This window comes from Heteronotia binoei, chromosome 1, assembly GCF_032191835.1.
Source record: "Heteronotia binoei isolate CCM8104 ecotype False Entrance Well chromosome 1, APGP_CSIRO_Hbin_v1, whole genome shotgun sequence".
Classification (NCBI taxonomy): domain Eukaryota; kingdom Metazoa; phylum Chordata; class Lepidosauria; order Squamata; family Gekkonidae; genus Heteronotia; species Heteronotia binoei.
In genome coordinates, this window is record NC_083223.1 from 117,248,852 (window position 1) to 117,271,214 (window position 22,363).

At 39.2% G+C, this 22,363-nt stretch overlaps 1 protein-coding gene across 3 annotated transcripts in view; it reads left to right on the top strand.

Moving 5' to 3' along the window:
• AKAP7 (A-kinase anchoring protein 7) overlaps positions 1-22,363 on the top strand; it is a 142,413-nt gene that overhangs the window by 73,537 nt on the left and 46,513 nt on the right. For all 3 annotated transcript variants that reach the window (XM_060239409.1, XM_060239417.1, XM_060239427.1), the window contains one exon: positions 4,248-4,395. In XM_060239409.1, the coding sequence (XP_060095392.1) occupies positions 4,248-4,395 (148 nt within the window). The remainder of the gene's footprint in view (positions 1-4,247; positions 4,396-22,363) is intronic.

Sequence of the window (22,363 nt, forward strand, 5' to 3'; positions counted from 1 at the left end):
ATGCAGGATCCAAATGCATGATTATTACTAGTCACATTAGAATAAAAAGATACATGGTCAGTTGCAGAAGAGGATCTTCCCACAATTTAGCCTTCCTACATCCACCCCCCACCCCCAACAGTCTTCCCTCCAAAACCATGAGGCCAGGGATTAGATTAAGGCCTTATGGCACAAGGGGGTATATTGTGTGGTAGGGGAATCAAGAAATCTATTCACTTGTCTGTCAGCTCTGCTTCTGCTGGGAGAAGAGACTCAACTGGTGAGGAAGGGAGGGAGTTGATTTAATCCAATTCCTCATTCCCACTGCGCTGCACATCTTTTTTTTTCTCAATGGTCCTCTGATTCAGAGCAGTGCTTTTTGGGAGATCCGAACGTGGGGAATGTCAGCTTCTACAAGCACCTTTTTAAATATTGTATTTTTGCTAAGTTTTAAGAACAGATGTTATTGACAAGTTCTCTTTAATTGTACACTTAACGATCAAGTGCCTTAACATGAAAGCAGCTAAAGGCCCCACCTAAATACAAAGTCAGTGTTTTGCATACTTGGAGGACCCCAGTTGTGCAGAAAACTGTTGCTTGGTCCATTAAAAGTAGAAAAGATTTTCGGAAACCGCTCAATAACTTATTTCCATTAGAATGTTAAGAACAGTTCAGAATTGGTTAAAGGAGGAAAGAAATATAAGAATATGGGGGAATAGAGTTACTCAAGACCGAACACACGCATAGCTGGTCTTGAGGACAAAAGGAGATTGCGGAAGAATCGCACTGCTACAGGACCAACCCTAAATCAGACTTTTCCCTGCAGCCGCTGTGGCCGGACCTGCCTGTCCCACATTGGTCTTGTCAGCCACCAGCGAGCCTGCAGCAAACGTGGACTATTGCACCCTTCTTAAATCTTCGTTCGCGAAGCCAAGCTGAGAGAGAGAAACAACTTATGGTATTCTAAAAGGAAATATTTGGGTTATGGAGGAATTACTCTACTTGTGACTCATCACTGGCCCCGATTTTTTCTCCCCTGGCACTGAATGTTATTATAATTGTGCCTCTTAGTAGGACAGCAAAACAAGGCTACCAGCAGACAAGCAAAGGCTTCTGCATATTCAGGGAACTTTTGGGGAATGCAGAAAAATATTATTTTGTAAATTAAAGAAGAGATCACCTTCACGCCATTCCCAAAACAGCATGATGAGGATTGAGTGTGCTCATTTACTGGCCTGCTCAAGCTCATAATATTTTTAATACTCTGGAGTGGCAGAGTTGAGGTAGGGGAAATTTCACATTAGCTTCTCTCTTCTTCCCACATCCCCACCTATGACTCCTTGCTATTCTCCAACTGGTACTATAAAGAATTATTTAATACATCTCAAATTTACTTCAGATCTTTCTCATGCAAGTTAATTTCCCTTCAGTTTTCAAGTCTCTGAACACTTCTAAAACCTAAACCTAAAGCATTAATTTTACCATGGTTCTGCCAATCACAGGGCTTCTAACCCAAATGTTCTAAAACAACTGAGTTTTTAAAAAGGCATTATCTCTATTTGACTCTGGTTTCTGAGTGTCTAGGGAACACTGCTATATCATGCTGACTTGCTTTAAGCACTAGGTTTTTTAAAAGTAGCAACAATTTAGCTCTTCTACTTGGCAATGCAGGAATGCTGCTGTTTCACTGATCTATTCTTTCTCCTCAAATCTTGTTTCATAATTTACTTCTTGATTGGTCCTCCCTTCTGTGTTATTTAAACCCTCACATAGTGACAGCGTTTTTCATTTTCTCCTTCCCAGTCTATGCAATGTGTAATTCTTTCTCCACAAACAATATTTTGTCTTCATGTTCTAATCAAATTGAATACTGTAGTCTTTTTTTCTTTCAGTTTTCTTTCAGTTTCCACATTCTCCAGATCACACTGAGCTGGGCCTGAAGTACTAGGTTCCATTTTTCCTAGGCAGCTCCTTAGTGTTCTTCCTGGGAAAGAGATTTATTAGCAGGCCACACTAGAGGTAGATATAGAATCTGACAGATCTAAGGAATTGTTTAGAATGTCTTGTACATACTTTGATTTAATCACCAGTTAATTAATGTAATGGATATGGATTGTTAGTCTTAAATTAAAAACCTTTTCAAGGTCAATCTTCTTGGTTAATTTGTCTAGAATAACACAGGGATATAACAACATCCTTTAAACAGATTAAAGGACCACTTCATTGATGTGAAGAGTGAAGCAGGTTCCCATCTGTTCTTCCACAAAACATCCCTGCCTCTCTCCCAGGCAGACAAAAATTGCCTGAGTAAGTGCTTCTCAGGCCAAAGCAGAACCTCCTCATGAGGACTGTTGCTGGGTAGTACCATTTCAGATAACGGTGGGGGGTGGGATTGAATGTTGAAAGCTCCCTGTGAACGCAAAACCAGTTTGTCAAAGAGAAGAGTCAAGGTTTGGGCTCCAGAGATACATCCTGAAAACAATCATATAATCCTTTCAGGTTCAAAAAGGCTTGCGATGCTTTCACAAATAAGCAGCCACCTTCTGTTGATTAGATGTGTCACATGAAATTGTAGAATAATCATCATGGTATATATTTTTCTTAATGACTCACTATGTGACAGGGTACTTTGCTGGTATTATTTGTACTTTATTTTGTCCTCTGTATGAACATCAAGTGTATTCTAAAACAAAAAAGAGCATATATAGTTCATGTGATTAACCACTAGATGTCAGTGCTATTTCAATAATTAAAAAAATAAAACCTTGGACAATTATGAAACCTGGTCTTACAAGTTTTATGAGCACATTCTGTGATCATTGCTTAAGTCTTACACTAGTATCCCATTAAATTTCCTCAAAGTAAATAAATGTCTGATTTTTTTTTAAAGTGTGATTTATCTCCTACAGCTGATTAACAGGGGCCATAATGAGACTTTAAAGGAACTGATAATAGCACCTGTGTTGTTACCTTTTATATTAAATGATCAAACAAAATTTATCTTTATATATACCTAAAATTTGAGGGAAAATACATGTTAAATTGTTAGTCTATAAAGCATAAAAGTAATTATTGGGCCAAGAATTCTTTAGATTATGAACATAAGAAACATAAGAACATAAGAGAAGCCATGTTAGATCAGGCCAATGGCCCATCCAGTCCAACATTCTGTGTCACACAGCGGCCAAATATATATATATATATATATATATATATATATATATATATATATATATATATATATACATACACACACACACACACACACACACACACACACACACACACACACACTGTGGCTAATAGCCACTGATGGACCTCTGCTCCATATTTTTATCTAACCCCTTCTTGAAGGTGGCTATGCTTGTGGACGCCACCACCTCCTGTGGTAGTGAATTCCACATGTTAATCACCCTTTGGGTGAAGAAGTACTTCCTTTTATCCGTTTTAACCTGTCTGCTCAGCAATTTCATCGAATGCCCACGAGTTCTTGTATTGTGAGAAAGGGAGAAAAGTACTTCTTTCTCTACTTTCTCCATCCCATGCATTATCTTGTAAACTTCTATCATGTCACCCCTCAGTCGACGTTTCTCCAAGCTAAAGAGCCCTAAGCGTTTCAACCTTTCTTCATAGGGAAGGTGTTCCAGCCCTTTAATCATTTTAGTTGCCCTTTTCTGAACTTTCTCCAATGCTATAATATCCTTTTTGAGGTGCGGCGACCAGAACTGCACACAGTACTAGGCTTGATGAATGCTAGGCTTGATGTTTTATTCTTTCAGTTGCTTTTATTATTCAAAAATAGATATTGGCACTACTCTTCACATATACTATAACATAATAGATGCCATTAACAGAGAAAATGAGGAACATTTTATCATAGCAATGTTGAATAGTTCTGCTTGTCTGACTGCTGTTTATAATACATGAATTTGCACTGTTGTGGGCAGTGTATGATTGCAGTATACTGGTAGGCATCCATGAAAGCAATTCATGGTTTTTAACAGGCTTTCATTCCCAGATCTGCTGTACTATTATCAACAGATACCACAGAAGAAAGGGTTATGACAATGCTGTTTAAGTGCTGCAAAAAGTGGAGTTAGCCAAACGATCAAGCAGTTTTATTTTAAAATGTCACTTTGTTGAAACATTCAGAAGAAACATTAAAATCAATACATTTTGATGCACAGTGCAAGTGCTTTACTCCTGGAATTATTACTACTATTAATAATAATTACTTTGACTCTGCGTTTTTCTTTTGATATTTGAAGGGAGTGAAAAGAATTGACCCAGCTTTGTACGAGAAATTCAAGAGCCATTATTTTGGAGATGAACTCCTAAATCGTCTGGATCTTTGTTCAATTATTAAAAAAAAGCAACCTAATGGCTATTATCACTGTGAATCCTCTATTACTGTAGGTAAGTATGATATATTTCTTACATTTGATTGAAATAGGAAGTATTTTGTAACCTTCACATGCTCATTTTCCTACACTTTTCTTTAGCATGGAGCAAAGGGTGTTAGCTGGTTTCTTCATGCATTTTACACACAAATAGTATCCCAAGAATTCAGCCTTCAAAAATGAGGCCTCTGGGCTAGGCTTTGAAAATTGTTCACATAACAAGGCCCATTATCCGATCTTTAGACTTTTAAAAAAAGTTAAACTAAATGGAAAACAGTAGCCAATGTTTGAATTTATAATTACAAGCACTGTAAGTTTTAATCAGTTTGATTTGTTGATTAATAATAGCACTTTAATTGCAGATGATGATGATAATAATAATAATAATAAATTTATTCTTATATCCCGCCCTCCCTCAGGGCGGCTCACAGAACATGGTATACCATGATTACAATAAGATACAATCATTACTATAAAAGGCAGTTAAAATATAATTACATTACATTCATCAGTTAAGTTAAATACACATTAAAATATTATAAATTATAGATTAAAGTGCTACAGTTCGATATATGCATAGGATGTCATTTCCCGGGTTCCATCTTAAAAGCAAGTTGAAAGAGGACGGTTTTGCAAGCCCTGCAAAATTGATTTAGGTCTCGCAGGGCTCACACCTCCTCTGATAGTTGATTCCACCATTGGGGAGCCATTGTAGAGAAGGCCTGTTCCCTCATTGTTTCCCAATAGGCAGCCATGTTGGTCTGAAGCAATAGAACGAAGCAGTAGACAAGTGTACCTTTAAAACTTAGTTGGTCTTAAAGGTGCACTTTTCTACTACTACTTTAATTGCAGATTGAAGTGGCAGCCCCTGTATTAGATTAATTAGATATAGTAAGACTGAAGGAAATGCTACCAAGCAGAATATGCCTACAACCCTCCCTGCTGTGCCAGGTGTGGAGGAAAAAATCTTAAAGATAGTTTTTAATATTGATATCCATAGCTAGTTCATATTTTGCATCTTTTATATATAATTCCCCTTTTGTCTTGGCAAAACCGAGCAACTTGATTGGTTGGGACTGGTGAAACTGGTATCAACCTTTGGCCCATCAAACCATCGATCAACTGCTCTTGCGTCGCATTGGCGGACTCTGCTCTCCCCCACCCACTGCTGGCCCCAGGACAGACAAGGATTGGCCCTCTCTGGAAACTATTAGGCAGTGGCTGCTGCTACACAACTAAACTTGCTTCACTTAGTAAAAAGCAACCAAGCTTGGTTCTTTCAGTAAAAGCCAGTGGGGAAGGCTCTTTCAAGTGCCTATTTTGACTTTTGAGAGAGAACTCAATGGTTGACTCCACTTCTCTCTCTTGCTCAAGTGGATGATGCTGTCCAGCCAAGCTGCTTCTGTCGATCAACCAACCTTGGTTCTGGCAGTTTATGGCACTCCCTGCTCTTCCACTGACTAAACCACCTGTCGCTCTGCTTTGCAGAGGAGAGAAAGAAAGCCTTCCCTCAACTGACTGAGGGAGGAGGGAGAGAGCCATGGAGAAAGCCTTCTCATGATTGGCTGAGGGAGGGAGAGAGGAGGAGGGAAAGCTTTCTTTTGATTGGCTAAGGACTCCCTTGATTGCTGAGAACTCCTCCCTATCCTCCTCTGGAAGGTATGCAGACAGAGACTGGTGGTGGTGGGGGAATGGTGTCCTGTACCACCAGACCAACAGAGAGAGGGAGGGAGGGAAAGCAAGAGACAGATTGAAGTCCTGTACTTAAGACCAACAACGTTATCACAAGGGGAATGTTGGTCTAAAATCTATCGCTAAAGGCCTCTGAGGGAGACCTCATTGAGTCCAGTCCTGACTAGGGATGCCAGTTCCAGGTTGGTGGGAAATTACTGCGGATTTTGTGGCGGAGTTTGAGGAGAGCATAGGAGTTTACCAGACCCTTGCTGTGGAAGCTGACTGGGTGATTTTGGACTACTCACAGACTTTCAGCCTAACCTGCCTTGCAGGGTTGTTGTTCAGATCAAAGGGGGGAGAGGAGAAAGATGTAAGCTGCTTTAGTCCTCCCCCCCCCACACACACTGTGGAGAAAGACTGTCCTTTTCCTAGGTGGAGGTTGCAGGGAGGGGGGAGCTGATAGAAAACTGAAGTCAGAGGGCAGATAATAGAAAGGAGATAGGGTTACCAAATCCAGGTTAGAATATTCTTGGAGATTTAAGGGATGGAGCCTGGAAAGGATGGAGTTTGAGGAGGGTTGGAACCTCAGACAGGTATGATGCCATACACTGCAGCCCCCAAACCAGCATTTCTTCCTGGGGGACACTGTTGCCAATCTCCAGGTGAGAGCTGGAGATTACTCAGAATTACAGCTGCTCTCCAGATGGCAGAAATCAGCTCCCCTTCAGGTGTGTGTGGGGTGGAGTGAATGCCTTCACCTGGGTAGGCGGGAAGACAGCAAGGGGGGGGACACTTGCCCAGAGCCTCTTTCTAGAGCCTGTTGTATTTTTCTCTTCAACAAGCCTTATTCCTAACTTCATTATAATTTCCTAGCAACCAAAAATGGCAAGGTTGGTAAAACCCAATGGCAATAATTCTTTTAAATCTGGATCTTTATCCTTTCCCCACCGATACTCTGTGAAGCTCAGAGTTCTGTTTTAGAGTACTACTGAGGTATAAGTGTTTGTCAGGCAAAAATTGGGAGTTGCTAAAATAGCAGTGGAGCTGTCTAGCTGTGTGGCATGGGCTGATGCAAGGATACACAGATCTGGTCAGAAAGAAGAGTTTAGGTAGCAAAGTCTGGACAACAACTGACAACTTTTACAGTTGACCCTACAGCTCCATCTGTTCATGGAGTACCAAAGAGGTTTATCCTAGTTGGACTTGGGCACCTTTCCCCCCCGCCAAAGAAACTTTTTACTCAGGCTTGTCAGAGTCTTTCTTCCAAGAGCTCTGGAAATAAGATGAGCCAAAGCATAGGATAAAGGACATGCCTTTGGTTCTTGAGATTCAGCAGGGTCATCTGCTATGGCTTCTTTCTCAGAGTCATCCTCAGGTGATTGATTCCTTCTAGATGTAATACACACTAGAGCCTGACAGAAGGCCCTTGCTTGGATGCAAAGTTCCTAGTGACTGCCTCTTTGTCAAAGGGTAACCCTTTTCATTTGTGGTCTGGGACACATGAACATCTTCCAGAGTTCTGTATTCCCATGCATAATCCTTTCATGGGCTTCTGCAATAGTCCACACAGCTCTGAGAGCAAATAAATAAATAGGCTTCTGTTATTCTTGTTATTTTCTAAATTGGGAGAGTTTGTTCCACAAAAAACAACAACTGTTCATTGTTTAGCATTATATATTTTTTATCAGCGTAATGATGAAGAAAAGAGTTAATTAGGGGGAAAAATGAGAGAAGCAAATTAACCAAATGCATTCACACTAGACATGAAGTTCAAATCTTCAAATTGACTTTGAGCAAAAGGAACCACTGCTCAATTCAACATGGCTACTGCAGAAGATCTGCACATAATCTCTGTTAAAATCACTGTGGGGGAAAAAAGCTTCCTTGATGTCAGTACCACACTTTTCGAAGTCAACTCTGTGAGAATTTAGGCCAAGGAGAGACATGATAGAAGTTTCTAAAATTATGCATGGGGTGTAGAAAGGAGATCGAGGGAGCTTCTTTTCCCTGGGACTTGGGGATACACAATGACATGTTGAGAAATATGTTCAAAGGCAAATACTCTTTGAGTAATTAAATTGTGGAGTTCACAATTCATACTGTGGCAGTCAGTTTGTTAAGAGCTCATGTGATTGGGAGCTTCAGATGCAATGTCTGTATCAGCAGCTTTAAAACTGGAGCCTAAACAAATTACTGTTTTAATCATATTCAGTTGGAATGTTGATATTTAGTTTAGGATTTTAAACATCTCTCTCGTTTTGATCCTAGTATAAGTACTGGATATTTCATATAAATATAATACAAAATTAAAGGTAAGTGGATATCAAAAAGTGTCAGGGTTTTTGTAGCAAAGGAAAAATGTTCCCTGTGCGCTTTCTAAGGTACAGTTGCCTTGAAAGACATAAACACTATGCAGAGAACCTGAAAAACTTCCATTGGTTAACATTTTTATATGCAGGAATGGCAACAATACCAGTTTGTATCATAGGCAGCATTTCTATTAAGCTGAAGTTTTCTTTTTTAAATTCATAAAATTTGAAAACAGTCTTTGAAAATAGTCAATGAAACATTGCAACCAGAAGCTTCTTGCTGCATGTTAACAGTGCAATCCTAAATAGATTCACAGAAAAAAAGTGTAAGTCTGATTAGAATTGCAGTGTAAGAATTCCATCTCAAGAAAAAGATTAACAGTTGAACTGAAGACTTTCATCCAGATTACGATCTTTGGGAAACAGCCTCCAAAAGCCGATAATCTGTAGGGGTTAAAAGGCTGTATGGGAACCATAATTCCACTTTTTCAACAATTTACCTAAAACATGCAAAATATTAAGTAACACTTGACTATAAGGCCCAGAATGTGAGGAGTGTCAAATATGAAAATGAGAACTAACTAGTTAGAATGCTTGATGGCATCTAAGAAGTTTGTGCTGCTGGCATCATTCCCATGGCTCAGAATGAGCCTCACACTTTTCCTCAGTTTTTCACTTTGTACATAAAACTGTAACTTTTTTTAAAGTGAGAAGTTGCAAGTATAATGGTAAATAGTATAGTGATAAGTTATTCTATGGTTAATTTTACTAATAGAGTGAGTAAAAGAGTGAGCAATTCTGTATGTATTGTATAACTTGTCAGATGACCCTATTTAAGGTACCATAATTGAAGGATAACACTATGTTTGCTTAGTTTTATTTACATGCAAAATACTGCTGATTAACCAAACTGCTAAGAGCAGTTAGCTTAAGCACCAGCATAGGCTTTTGTAGGAACTAACAACACCATAAGTCTCACTGAATTACTTAGCCAAGTATGTATACATAAGCCTGTGATTACTGTTTCATAGTGACACAAAATATAGCAGCTGAAAAAATGTTCAAGGCTGGAACAGGAGACAGCTGCTTTTGCTTTTCTGCCTGCCTTTTCTTATTTTATTTTACTTCATAAATACCCCAGCTTTCTCCCCAGTGAAAACCCAAAGCAGCTTACATCATTCTCTTCCTCCATTTTATCTTCACAACTATGTGGTGGAATAGATTAGGCTGACAGTGTGACTGGCCCAAGATCACCCAGCAAACTTCCATGGAAGAGTAAGAATTTGAACCTGGGTGTTCCAGGTACTAGTCTAGCACACTAACCAGTACACTTCACTGGCTTTCTAATCTCATGAAAAGAATGGGACAGCATCTCTTTGTGTTGCTTTATGTTAGCTGAGTAGAGAGTCAGAGTGGTTGTTCAACACGTCAACCGATAAAAATAATCCGGGCAAAGCTTTTGTAATGCAAGTATATAATTGCCAGACTCCAGCAACCTGATTCCTTATAGCACTTTTAATATGAAAGATAATTTTGGTCATTAGTAGCTGTTTGTCATGAATTATTTAATATAAGTTGTTTTGTTTTTAAGATGAGGACTAAATACATTAAAAGGTAGTCCCCTGTGCGAGTACCAGTCATTTCCAACTCTGGGTTGACATCACATAATATTTTAAACAAACATGGGAGCCAAATTATGTTTTCTTCTATCACGTAATGTCAGTTGATACCACCAGAACAAAATATGTTAAAATTTAAGTGCTGCAGTACTAATGATCTGTGAATTACAAAGTGTAGCACAAAGTTTTGGTAGATATGAAATCATATTCCAACATTTATTTATTTATTTTTATTTTATTTATATCCCGCCCCCCGCCCCCCCGACGGGCTCAGGACGACTAACAACAGTTAAAACAACATGGAATTAAATCACTGCAATAAAATCAGAGTAAAATCATTAAAACATCTGAAACATATACAGTTCTACATGCACTTGGAATGCAGTTGCTACAGTGATGTTCTGTTTGAGACAAGTGTGGCAAATTCACTTTCCTGAACAGCCTGTCAGTTGCGGTCTTCTGATAACTACTTATCACAGGCACCTGTATATCTATTGTAGCCCACATATTTGATTGGTTTTTGGACTATATATTGGTTTTATGCCATGTTACTTTGTGCCACAAACAGCAACAGATGAAGAATGTTTCTGCACTTCAATATGCATTGTAATGTTTTCCTTGTACACAACCTTGACACTTAACCATTCACAATTTTTTTACTCATGAAACAATTCATAGTGGGTTAGATTCAGCCTATATTTCCACTGGTGAAAAAGGGAAAACCACCTTTCTGATTATTCGAAATGGCTGTGCTGGGATTATGGCTCTGTATGGATGAAAACCATATGGGAGGGGGCTATAGTAAGGAGTTTGAAACATTATTAAAATGGTTGAAAAATGATATAATTAAGATATAGGTTTGCTTTGACAGCCCTTTAGAACCTATATTAGTGAAGAAAATTAATTCAAATAGAGAAACACCCAAAAAGGAGATTTTTAATCTGTTTCACACTTCACAAGAAACAAAGTGCTGAAGTGCAAGAGTACATAAACAGTTTGAGTCCAGTGACACCTTTAAGACCAACACATTTTAATTCTGGGTATAAACTTTGTGTGCATGCACACTTCTTCAGATACATTGAAACAGACTTCACCAACCATTGCATATAAGTAGAGAGAAGGTAGGTGGGAGGGTGATGTTAGTTGCCAGGAACGGCTGATTGGAGTCAAGATGCATAATTAACTGAGTGATAAGTAGGAGTGGAATTCTAGCAGGCGCTCCTTTACATATTAGGCCGCACACCCCTGATGTAGCCAATCCTCCAAGAGCTTACAAAAAAGAGCCTTGTAAGCTCTTGGAGGATTGGCTACATCAGGGGGTGTGGTCTAATATGCAAAGGATAGAATTCCACCCCAGTGATAACTATAATTAAGATTAGATTAAAGCAGTTGGTAAAACCTGTGAATAACAGCAAATTAGCATACAGATAATAAGAGCTAACACATGCGAGAATTGTGTAATTTGGCATGCATAATGGGATAATAACCCAATGTCTCTATTAAGCCCCAGGGGTTCCATTGTTCTGAGTGTTGTAATAACTTGTAATTCAACAATCTCCCATTCTAGTCTGTTTCTGAAATTCCTTTGCAACAAAACTGCTACTTTGAGGTCCTCCACTGAATATCCTGGGAGGTTGAAATGTTTTCCTACAGATTTCTCAATTTTGTGATTCTTATTGTCATATTTGTGTTCATTTATCTTTTGGCATATGGTTAGTCCTATTTGCCCTGTGCAGAGAACCAAAGGACATTGTTGACATTTAATGACATTTAATATATAAAATGTTAGAAGATGAGCAAGTGTATGAACCTGAGATGGTGTAGTTGATGTTGTTAGGTCCAGTGATTGTGTTGTCTGGATATATGTGGCAGTAAAGTTGGCATCTGGGTTTATTGCAAGCTCTGGTACCAGCGCCCATGTTCAAATTGGATACTTGGTTTATGTATTTTGGGTAGAAAATAAAAGGTACCTGGGCGAGGTTCTTCTTGTGTGTCTGAAAGGATTTTTTCTTGAATATGCAGGGGTAATTCCTTTATAATCTTGTTTAGTTCTTTTTTCACATTCCTGTGATGGATCTGAGTACAATTGTTTGTAAAAAGCAATATTTCAGAGTTGTCATTGAGTTTCCTGGATGTAGTCTGATCTATTCATGATGACAACAGCTCCACCGTTGTCTGTCTCTTTAATTATAATATCTGGATTGTTCCTGAGACTGTCTATGGCCTTCCTTTCAGCATGATTGAAATTTTGTTCTCCACAATGGTGTTTGTTGATTACATCAGTTTGGATACTACAGTGAAAGCATTTGATGTAGAAGTCCAGTGTGCCATAGTAACCATCTGGAGAGGTCATGTGGAATCTCTTTTGTAGCATTGTTTTGATGGCAGTTGGTTAATATCTTATTCATCAGTGGGGTTGGAGTGATGGTAGCTGTTCTCCAGTGATTGTGTAATGGTATAGATCCAAGTGGGCAGCCATGTTGGTCTGAAGCAGTTGAACAAAGCAGGAGTCAAGGTGCACCTTTAAGACCAACCAAGTTTTATTCAGAACGTAAGTTTTCGTGTGCTTTCTAAGCACACTTAATCGGACGAGGAGATCAGGTATTGTGGGCTGAAATACATGCAGTTTGTTGATTAAGAGGGCAAACTGGCTGTGATCAAATGGTGAAACAGTGTGGCTTGGCCATTTGGTCTAGACAGCCATAAAAGGTAATAAAGTTTCCTGCCAGTTGGTGTTTCTTCATATCTACGTAAATCACAATTTCCTAGTTGTAGTCTTCCTAATTTACTTATCAACATCAATCTATACATTATAAACATTCTACTCTGCCAATAGAAAACAAGAATACATTTTATGTATTCTTTTTCATTTTATGTATTCTAGTTTTCTAATGGCAGACCAGAATGATGTTTATAATGTATAGATTGATGTTGATAAGTAAACTAGGTGGACTACAACTAGGAAATACATGTCCTTTTGTGATTTACCTAGATTTGCAGAAACACCAACTGGCAGGAAACTTTATTACCTTTTATGGCTATCCAGACCAAATGACCAAGCCACACTGTTTCACCATGTGATCACAGTCAGTTTGCCCTCTTAATCAACAAACTGCATGTATTTCAGCCCACAGTACCTGATCGCTTCGTCTGATGAAGTGTGCTTAGAGAGCACACAAAAGCTTACATTCTGAATAAAACTTGGTTGGTCTTAAAAGTTGACTCCTGCTTTGTGTAATGGTATGTTGTTAAAAGAGTCTTTCGGGGTCATCTGGTCCAACCCACATGCACATATTGTTGGAGGAGTTCTTGTTGCTATGATTAGCAGCTTGCAGGTTAGAAAGTTTTTTTGGCTTTGGTCTTGTTGTTTCTTCAGCAACACCAGTTGAAGCAGTAGGTGGTTTGTCTTTTCTTGTGGAAATTTTGCCAAGCTGGTTAATTCCTTGTAGAAATGTCCACTTCAGGCCTGATAGCAGCAGTGAAAGGGTAAATCCCTCATAAGTATTGCAGTATTATACTTGTAATTGTATAATAACACCACTGCTTCTAGCTTTGTCAGAGGGGAAATTATATTAAAATGAAGGTTTCAGACTTCTAATTTAGGGAACTGTGCTTTTCTGAAGGTACGTTCACATGTCCTATAGTTCAACACTCATTTTTATACATTAAAAAACCCACACAGATTCTGTACTTGTTACTCAGGCAATAGGCCAAAATCCATTGATTGAGAAATAGGCACACTGTGAAGTACCCTAACTGTCTCAAGCCTGACTACATAAGTGGTGTGTTAGATTCTCACAGTGTGGGGGAAAAGGGTCCCTTATAATTATTTTTAAGAAAGTGGATCTGGGTCAGGTCCCTAGAACTCTTGCCCCAAAACGATGCTGTTATCCCTGGTAGGTGAAGCCTTCCATAGTTTATAGGAAATATTATCAGAAGACTGTTGTTGTTTCAGTTTTTTAAAAGTCTTTTGACTTGTTCATTATTTCATTTATACCTTTTATACTTCAATTTCAGCATTATCAGCCATTATATGTCTGACAGAAAAAACAATGATGGTGGGAATCAAGGGTATTCTAGAATGAAACGACTAGAAGGGCACTGGAAAGTTGAAGGGTGTTACAATTTCCATGCTTTTCAGAGAAAGTGGTTTAAGGTCATATCACTTAAATGTGTTTTCAAATGCACCATTTGGTCACTGAAACTAAAGAAAGCCAGGGCCATAAAGAAAGAGCCTGGGGTTTCAAAATGGAGCATGTCATTATTACTGTTACAAATAGTCATAAAATTAAGTTACAAATCTTGATTTACTGTATTTTTCACAGGACAGCATATGGTGTCCTTTAAAACAGGTTCCTTTGTCCTTAGTTGCTATATTTCATGAACATGTTGAGGACAAATGTAACTTTTTGCCAAAAACACCTCCCTAGTATCTATAAAGTGAATTGTGTATACAATCTAAAGCAGATCCAAGATGAGACAACAATATTTATTTTACACACTGTAATTAGAAATTTAATTATTTAGATGACTCAGGGAGATAGGTGTAAAGATAATATTTGCAGTGGTTCAGCTATTATTTTTAGCTCTAAACATATTTGTTTTATGTTTAACTCCTCTTCCTTGTAATGGGTTATTGGTATTCACACTGAAAGGTAGACAAGCAGGGTGTCTCAGATAACAGGTGTTTGGTGCAGCTGTCAGCTTTCCCATACCATGAGACCAGTTTCTTTGGGGGGCTGCATGGAAAGGGTGTTGCAGGTACTCCAAGGTATGCAGTAAGATTTATCTCCAGTTCTCCCTAATTCACAGCTGTCATTCAGCATTTTTAAGGGATGGCTATTAGGGTATGTGGGCTGAGATCAATGTCACTTTTGCCATATTATTTAAATAGAAAAGTAGCATAACTGAATGTAAGGCATGATTTGACAAAAGTGGCTGTTAAAGCTATTTGTCTAAGTACTTGCTTTCTGAGGTGAAGCTTTTCACTGAACACTGTATTGTAAGAATTCTACACAAGAATATAATTATGTATGTATACAAGAATATCATGATGTACATATATAAAATGGCCTTGGCAGGTGGATCATTGTAACACCCTACTCCATAGAAGAGGGGGCAGTTTATTGGTTTCAATAGAAATAGATAGACCTGAGATTCATGCTTCAAGAGAAGCTCTATTACATGGCTGTATATGGGTATGGATAGTTTTGGAACTTATTTGCTCTAATTTGACCATGTCAAAATAGTTCAATTTGTTTAATGTATCACTAATTTATTTTTATGCTTTCTCCCCAAGAGCCAAAGGCAAGTGTTCTTCAGCTTACACTTCTGGGCATTCCCAGGCCTTAACTATCTGTGAGCAGAGGAAAATAGACTCAGCCAATCTTGTTCATTTGCTCTTCTTAGCTCATTATTTATTGTCTGCAATAACAAGTGTAGTTGAATATGTCAAACACCATGTATCAATTTTTTAAATATTCCTAGAGCGGTTGGCAAGTGGTATTGTGCCTTAGTGCCAGCCATTGCCAGATATATGGCAGTGGAATGGAGACAATATAGCTTAGATCACCAAAGTCTCCTGCATAAGCTTAAAAGTAATGTGATAATATGGGGGAAAAGAGTGGGACTAAATTAACAGCTCTTGTAATGGAGTTAAATTGCTACTAGAACTTGGGGGCACCCAATAGTGTTAATGGACAAAAGGAAGTCTTTACTCAGTGAATAATTAAATTGTAGAATGCCTGGTGTCATAGTGAAGGCCATGATCATAATGCAGGGATCCCCAGCGTGGTGCCCATGGTTTGCCATGGTGCCTGCCAATACTTTTCCTAGTGCCTGCCAAGTGTTTAAAAAGTGGGTGGAACCAAGTGGAGCTTTTCCTCAGGGAGGCTCCTGATGAGCCACTGGAGATTTGACTGGCAATGCAGATTTTTAAAAAATGTGTTTGCAGGCTCAAAAAGATTGGGGACCCTGGCAAATGGCTTTAAAAAGGGTTTACATACATACATACATCAGTGGCTACTGGCCATAGTTACTAAAGGAAACCATATTCAAAGGCAGTAAACCTAAGGAGCAACATCAGTGGAAGGCCTGGGCTTCTGAGCCCCATTTGTTGTCTCTTCTGAGCCCCATTTGTAATTGTGTGGGCATTTGGTTCATAATTGTGTGGGCCAGGATGCTGGATTTGATCTCAAATCCAGCAGAAGTCTTGTTATATTCTTAAAGACAGTACAAATCATGTTGATAAGAAGAAGAGATTGGATTTATACCTCACCCTTCACTACCCAAAGGAAGAGTGGCTTACAATCTCCTTTCCCTTCTCCCCACAACAGACACCCTGTGAGGTAGGAGATGCTGAGAGCTCTGACAGAAGCTGACCTTTCCACAATGGCCTCTGACAGTTATGTCTGACCCAAGGTCACTCCAGCAGGTACATGTGGAAGAGTGGGGAATCAAACCCAGTTCTCTCAGATAAGAGTCTGTCTACTAAACCACTACACCAAACTTACTGTCTAAGTAGATTTCACATCATTCAAACCAACATATATAGCATTTCTAGTATTTCCTTAGATGTGAATTAATCAGAGGTTCTAAAGCAAGTGGAAAAGAGATATAGGGCATACATTTTTCTTTTCTGTTGAAATACCAGCGTATCTTTATTTTGTTTAACGTCTGATGACTATCCAGATTCTCCAGAGATTGTAGAAAATATGCACGATTACACAGAGATTCTGCTCTGCTGGCTGTCAGAAGCCTCTGAGGTATTCTAAAATAAGACACTCAGTTGTGCAGGTCAGTACTTCAGAAATGACATTGCTATCTCTATGTTTTTTGCCTTAATACCATAAGTTAGATATCATCTCTAGCCAGCAGTATCTAGAAGGCAGCAGGAAAAACATTTCTTTAGCTAGCTTATTATATCTAAGTCTTTTTTATCTTCAAAGCTTAGGAAAGATAAAATATTTTTAGGACTAGCTCATCATGGTTAAAGGACAAAAAGCTTGTGTTCAGTTCACTTAAACCCCACTGGGTTCAATATAGATTCATGAGTTTTCAGTGAAATTGGCATTAATTCAGTGAGTCACAGCAATATGCAAGGTTCCAAAGTATGAATATTAAAAAAAAAAAATCTTCCCCCAAGATAACTCTGAAAGCCAGCTTAGTATAGTGGTTAGTGTCAGACAATTAGGTGATACCCAAGTTCAAATCCCTACTCTATCATGAAGCTTTGCCATGGATAGGCTAAAAGAAGTAGAATTTCCTCTACATGATGGATCGTATACAATTTGTCAGCTAACGGCAGTGTTTCCCTCCCATGCAAAACTCTTCCATTTATGTTGTCTTCCATCTTCTGCTGTCAAATGAAAAAAAATGTTGGCAGAAAAATACTGTGGGCTGTGTGGCAGAAAAGTCCTGCTCTGACCTGCAGGCCTATTTCACCATGCCTCCAATGTTTTCCTCCCATATGGAAGGGCTTTTCTTTTTCTTGGATCAACCATTGCTACAACCTAACCTTGGTAGAAATTGCCCACTGGGAGGGCTAGGAGCACCAGCTTCCTTTGTCAGCTCCAAGACATCACCTCTGTCTCCCACTATCCAGTGTCCGGTTATCATGGGGAAAGTTTACTTCCTTGTGTAGCATTGGAGGAATAGCCATTTACCAACTGACTGTTCCTCCCCCTCCTTCCAGTGCTTTTTAAAATAACATGACCAGGAGCGATGGAGGTAATTATAAAAGTTATAGAGTATTTATTAAAAAGAAAATGTTCACACGCATTATCTCAGCATGGCACAAGATTGAGCAAGGGATTCAAAAGAAAGGGGTAATTCCTTTGTCTCTCCCTCTATACGTGCCCTATCAGATGTCAACCTAAGGCAGACTATTTAACTTAAAATGTCAAAGTTCTTCTAAACTTCTAAAGGATCTCCATTACCCTGAAGCCACTGCTCAGATGTATGGGCCAGCACATAGTGATGGCCACCTCCTACATACCCCAGGTAAGAGTTCTGTCTGCCTAGATGGAATGAGCACAAAAGAAATCCCCCTCCTTACGGGAGTTTTGTCATCTCTTTCTCCTCCCACTGACCAAGTCAGGCCAGGTCAAAAAAGCTTTTCTTTAAGTTTTCAGGATTCCCTCCCCCAATAGATACCACCTGTCTAGTTGGTGGTGAGGGGAGGCTTGGCCATCTCATTACCTTTTGCTAGACATATTAGCATTTCTAAAAGGATGACTGAGGTGAGGCTAGAAAGCAATTGAATTGGCTCCCCACCCCTGCCTGTTTTCTCCCAAGAGAGAGAAGTCCTTAAAATTAAAGGTGAAGATTTTACTCAGTTCAAACCTCCAAGGAAAAATACATCACTTCACAGGCTCCAAACCAAGTAAGCTATTGATTCTTTAAAATTTAAGCAAAAAACACTTTCTCCTGAGAGAGCTGGAAATATTTTTCTTCATCAAAATTCTAGCAGTTGTGAAGTTTAGCAATTGCTGCTAAGCCTTAGTGCAAATGTGTTTCACATGCTATTGTGTAATCCATAATATCACTATTTGAATTTGAAAAGATGCAGTATTGTGTCACAAACTGAAGCACAAAGAGCTAGGATTTCTTCATAATAAAAAATTAAAAGCCTACCATAAATATTTATATTTAAATTGTTTCATTTCTGCGTTTTCACATACCACAGAGTATAATCATCAAAACAATCTGTTTAATTGCCTGTCACACTAGGCATCTTTGGGAAAGGCAGGGAAAGTACAGTCCATAATAATTCAGACCAAATGTTATTGAATTCAGCAATATGTGGATTGTACCTAGGTAATTTACCAGCTATTAACAGTGTTTTAAGTGGGACCATAGAGTCTTATTTTTTAACAATCTAATGCCCAGTTTGAAGATCTCTTATTGACATACCATGTATATGCATGATAGGAACAGTGGGTTTAAAGAATTCACTAAAAAGATGTATGACTCATTTCTATGCACTTTCCTGTTAAGATGTTCCTTTCCCCTCCTGCCTGGTTTTAATTTAAATGGAAAAAGAGAAAAAGTGTGTGATGGAGGGATTAACAAGGTTACTTCAGAGGGCAAAGAAATGACAGCTATACTAAACTGCTAAAATATGCTAGCATATATAAGTTAAAACCTGAAAGAGATTTGAAATGGTGTGTGGATGTGAGACTATCTTGTTACAAAGGACTAAGATAAAGCTCCCTTTGAAGGTAGTTTGTTTTAGATAATGTACTTATATAAATTATTTTAACGACTTAAAACACATTTCCCTGTAAGAAATTGTCCTTAGAATATCAGTTTTGGGTTCTGAAAGCATTGTGGCCCTGTTTTGTAAATATTTTAATTAAACACACGCACACACCCAGTACACCATATATCAATGAAATGCAATATTAGCCAGGGAAATTTTATGCTAGAATTTTTGTGTTGTGCAGAAAAACCTAGATGATTTGAGTTCCAAAAATTGTGAACCTTGGAAGTTTTAAGCTTATTTCTGTACATCAAATAGAGCTGACAGAGAAAGAGGGGTGATACCCCTGTGTGTGTGCGGGGGGGGGGGGGGTGAGAGAGAGAGAGAGAATCTTGAAAACTTCACTGGATTCCACTTTTTTTTATTATTCTAAAGTTGCTGTGTGACGATTTGAGATGTAAAAAGGCCAGCCAAAATATGTGACTTTTTAAAAAAAAACTGATACTTATTAAACACTAATTCATTAAACTGTTAGTGAGTTCACTTGCAACTAGGGTGTGCATTCAGTAAAGATAAAATGTGGGAAAAACTAAAAATGTCCTTTTCGGTAATTTTAGGCTTTTATAAAGCTGAGTCAGATTCTCCAAAATAAGCTTACCAGAGATCAAAAATAAGCTTACCAGAGAAAAAGAAAAAAAAATCGGCTTTTTTTTTCTTTGGGAATCAGGAGGATTGCAGGGGGAAGGGGAGAAGTATACTCCTTCCTTGCATACTTCAGGGGAATCTTTCATCTTCTTTTGTCTCTACAATTAGAACCCATTAAGAGGTGAAGATTCTCAGTGTGTTCCTCAGTCACTCAGCTATCAATTTAACAACTGTTTTATCAGTGTGAACTCAATCAGGGCAATGGGGGGAGAGGAGGGATTTGTTGCAGCAAGTTTTATTTTACTGCAAATAAGAATAAATGCTCTAGAATGGTTAATATTTATAATTTCACACATACTCAGGAATGGATTAGCAAAGGAATGGACTTCTGTAATAAGCCAATAGCTAAAAACAAGGCTAGTATGTAATTTATCTAATTTATCATGCCTTTGTGTTTCCTTTAATTATACAGTGCAGTTAAATTGCTTTCCTTTGTAGCGCCTAGCAGCCAGCAGGAAGGGGGGTAGGGAGGGAGAGATGGACAATCTGGCCAATTAGGGCCAAAGAAGTGCATGCCAGTCACGGGGGATTTTTCACAATTTGAAAATCTTCTGTTCATGGCCAGAGAGCATTACTCTGCTGCTGAATTCCTTGAACATTTCTGAAGGAATACCCCTGACTCCTGTCCTGTCTCTGGCTGCAGGCAGAAGACATCTCCTGGTTTGCCTGGCAATGCTTAAAAATAATAATAATAACATTTTATTTATATCCCGCCCTCCCCACCGAAGCAGGCTCAGGGCGGCTAACAACATAATGAATCTGAACAATAAGTTATATAACAAATTTTAAAATCAACATTCAACTTAAAACATTCCAATTTAAAATTAGCATTTCTGGTGCTATTCTATTAGATGCAAGTATGTATGATGGCGGAATCACTTAAGACGAGTCCATCAATCATTCAGTCAGATAAAGGCCATCCTAAAGAGGAAGGTCTTGCAGGCCCTGCGGAACTGTTCAAGGCTCCGCAGGACCCGCACTTCTTCCGGGAGCTGGTTCCATAGGTGTGGAGCTGCAATGGAGAAGGCCCGTGTATGAGTATTCTTTAATTTTGCCTCCTTCTTTAATTTTCTTTCATTTTGCCCGGGGATAGTCAGTTGATTCTTCCCCACTGACCTCAGTGCTCTCTGAGGTTCATATGGGGAGAGATGGTCCTTCAGGTAGGCAGATCCTCGACCATATAGGGCTTTAAAGGTAATAACCAGCACTTTGTAGCGAACCCGGTATACAACTGGCAGCCAGTGCAGTCCGCGTAGCCCCGGCTGTATGTGCTCCCATTTCGGGAGCCCTAATAACAGCCTAGCCGCCGCGTTCTGCACCAGCTGCCGCTTCCGGGTTCGGCACAGAGGCAGCCCCATGTAGAGGGCATTACAGTAATCCAACCTTGAGGTTGGATTTTCCTGTTAGGTCTTTTTCCTGTTAGGTCTTTTTAAATTTGTCTAGTGGGTTAAAGGGAGGGCTGTTAAGGGGGGGCTACTTTGGGTTGGGGGGAAGGCTGCCCTTGCCTAGGCATTTTTAAAAAAAGTTTAATTGCTTTGTTGGGGGGCATAGTTTTGACTTCCAGGAGGTTGTTTTTCAGGGGCAAGCTGGTTGGTCTGAGGTCAGCGGTCAGTTGGTCAGTGGGTGCTTCTGAATTTTTACAACTTAGTTAGGGCTATTAGTAGGCTTTTAAAAATAGAGTAACATTGTTGGCATAGAGCTTTAGCAGTTCCCCAGAAGTAGGCCAGATAAGATCTTAAAAGCAGGAGATCTCCAGGCCCCACCTGGAGGCTGGCAACCCTAATTTAAGCAGCTGTTTTCTCCAGGGAAGCTGATCTCTGCCACCTGGAGAGCACACCAGCCCTCACCTGGAGATTGGCAACAATGGTTCCACAGGAAATCCCTCCTACCCAATTTGATCTTTGTCCTTTTTTTTTTGGCAATGCCATAGTAGCATTGCCTCTGCTGGGCACATGCACTGGTTCTGCTGCTGACTGGAAAAAAAACAAACTGTTTTTAGGTAAGAGATTCTCTTATTTGACCTTAGTCATTTTTTCCCCCGCAATTGAAACCAATGGAGTTTTTACAGTTATTGATTTCAATTGGGATAGGGGCACCCTCTTTGGGTGCCCATAGGATTGGACCCCCTGGTCCAATCTTTTTGAAACATGGGAGTTCTTTTGGAGAGAGGCTCCAGCAGGTACCCAGCAAATTTGGTGCTTCTCGTTCAAACCTCCTCCCCGCCCTCCCAGCCCATGGAATGTACTCTGAGGGATTTTGTCATTGACTAAAATGACCCATAGAGTATAATGAAGCCGAAAAAAACTGGGAATACCAATTTTTTTTCAGGTTTTTTCCCTTTACCTAATATGAGATTCGGCTTTCCAAGGGAATAATGATTTCTTTTTTGTTTAATCAACCCCAAACTGATTTTTAACAAATTTTTTTTCCATGCACACTCCTACTTGCAACAACTATTTACACTGTACAGCAGGC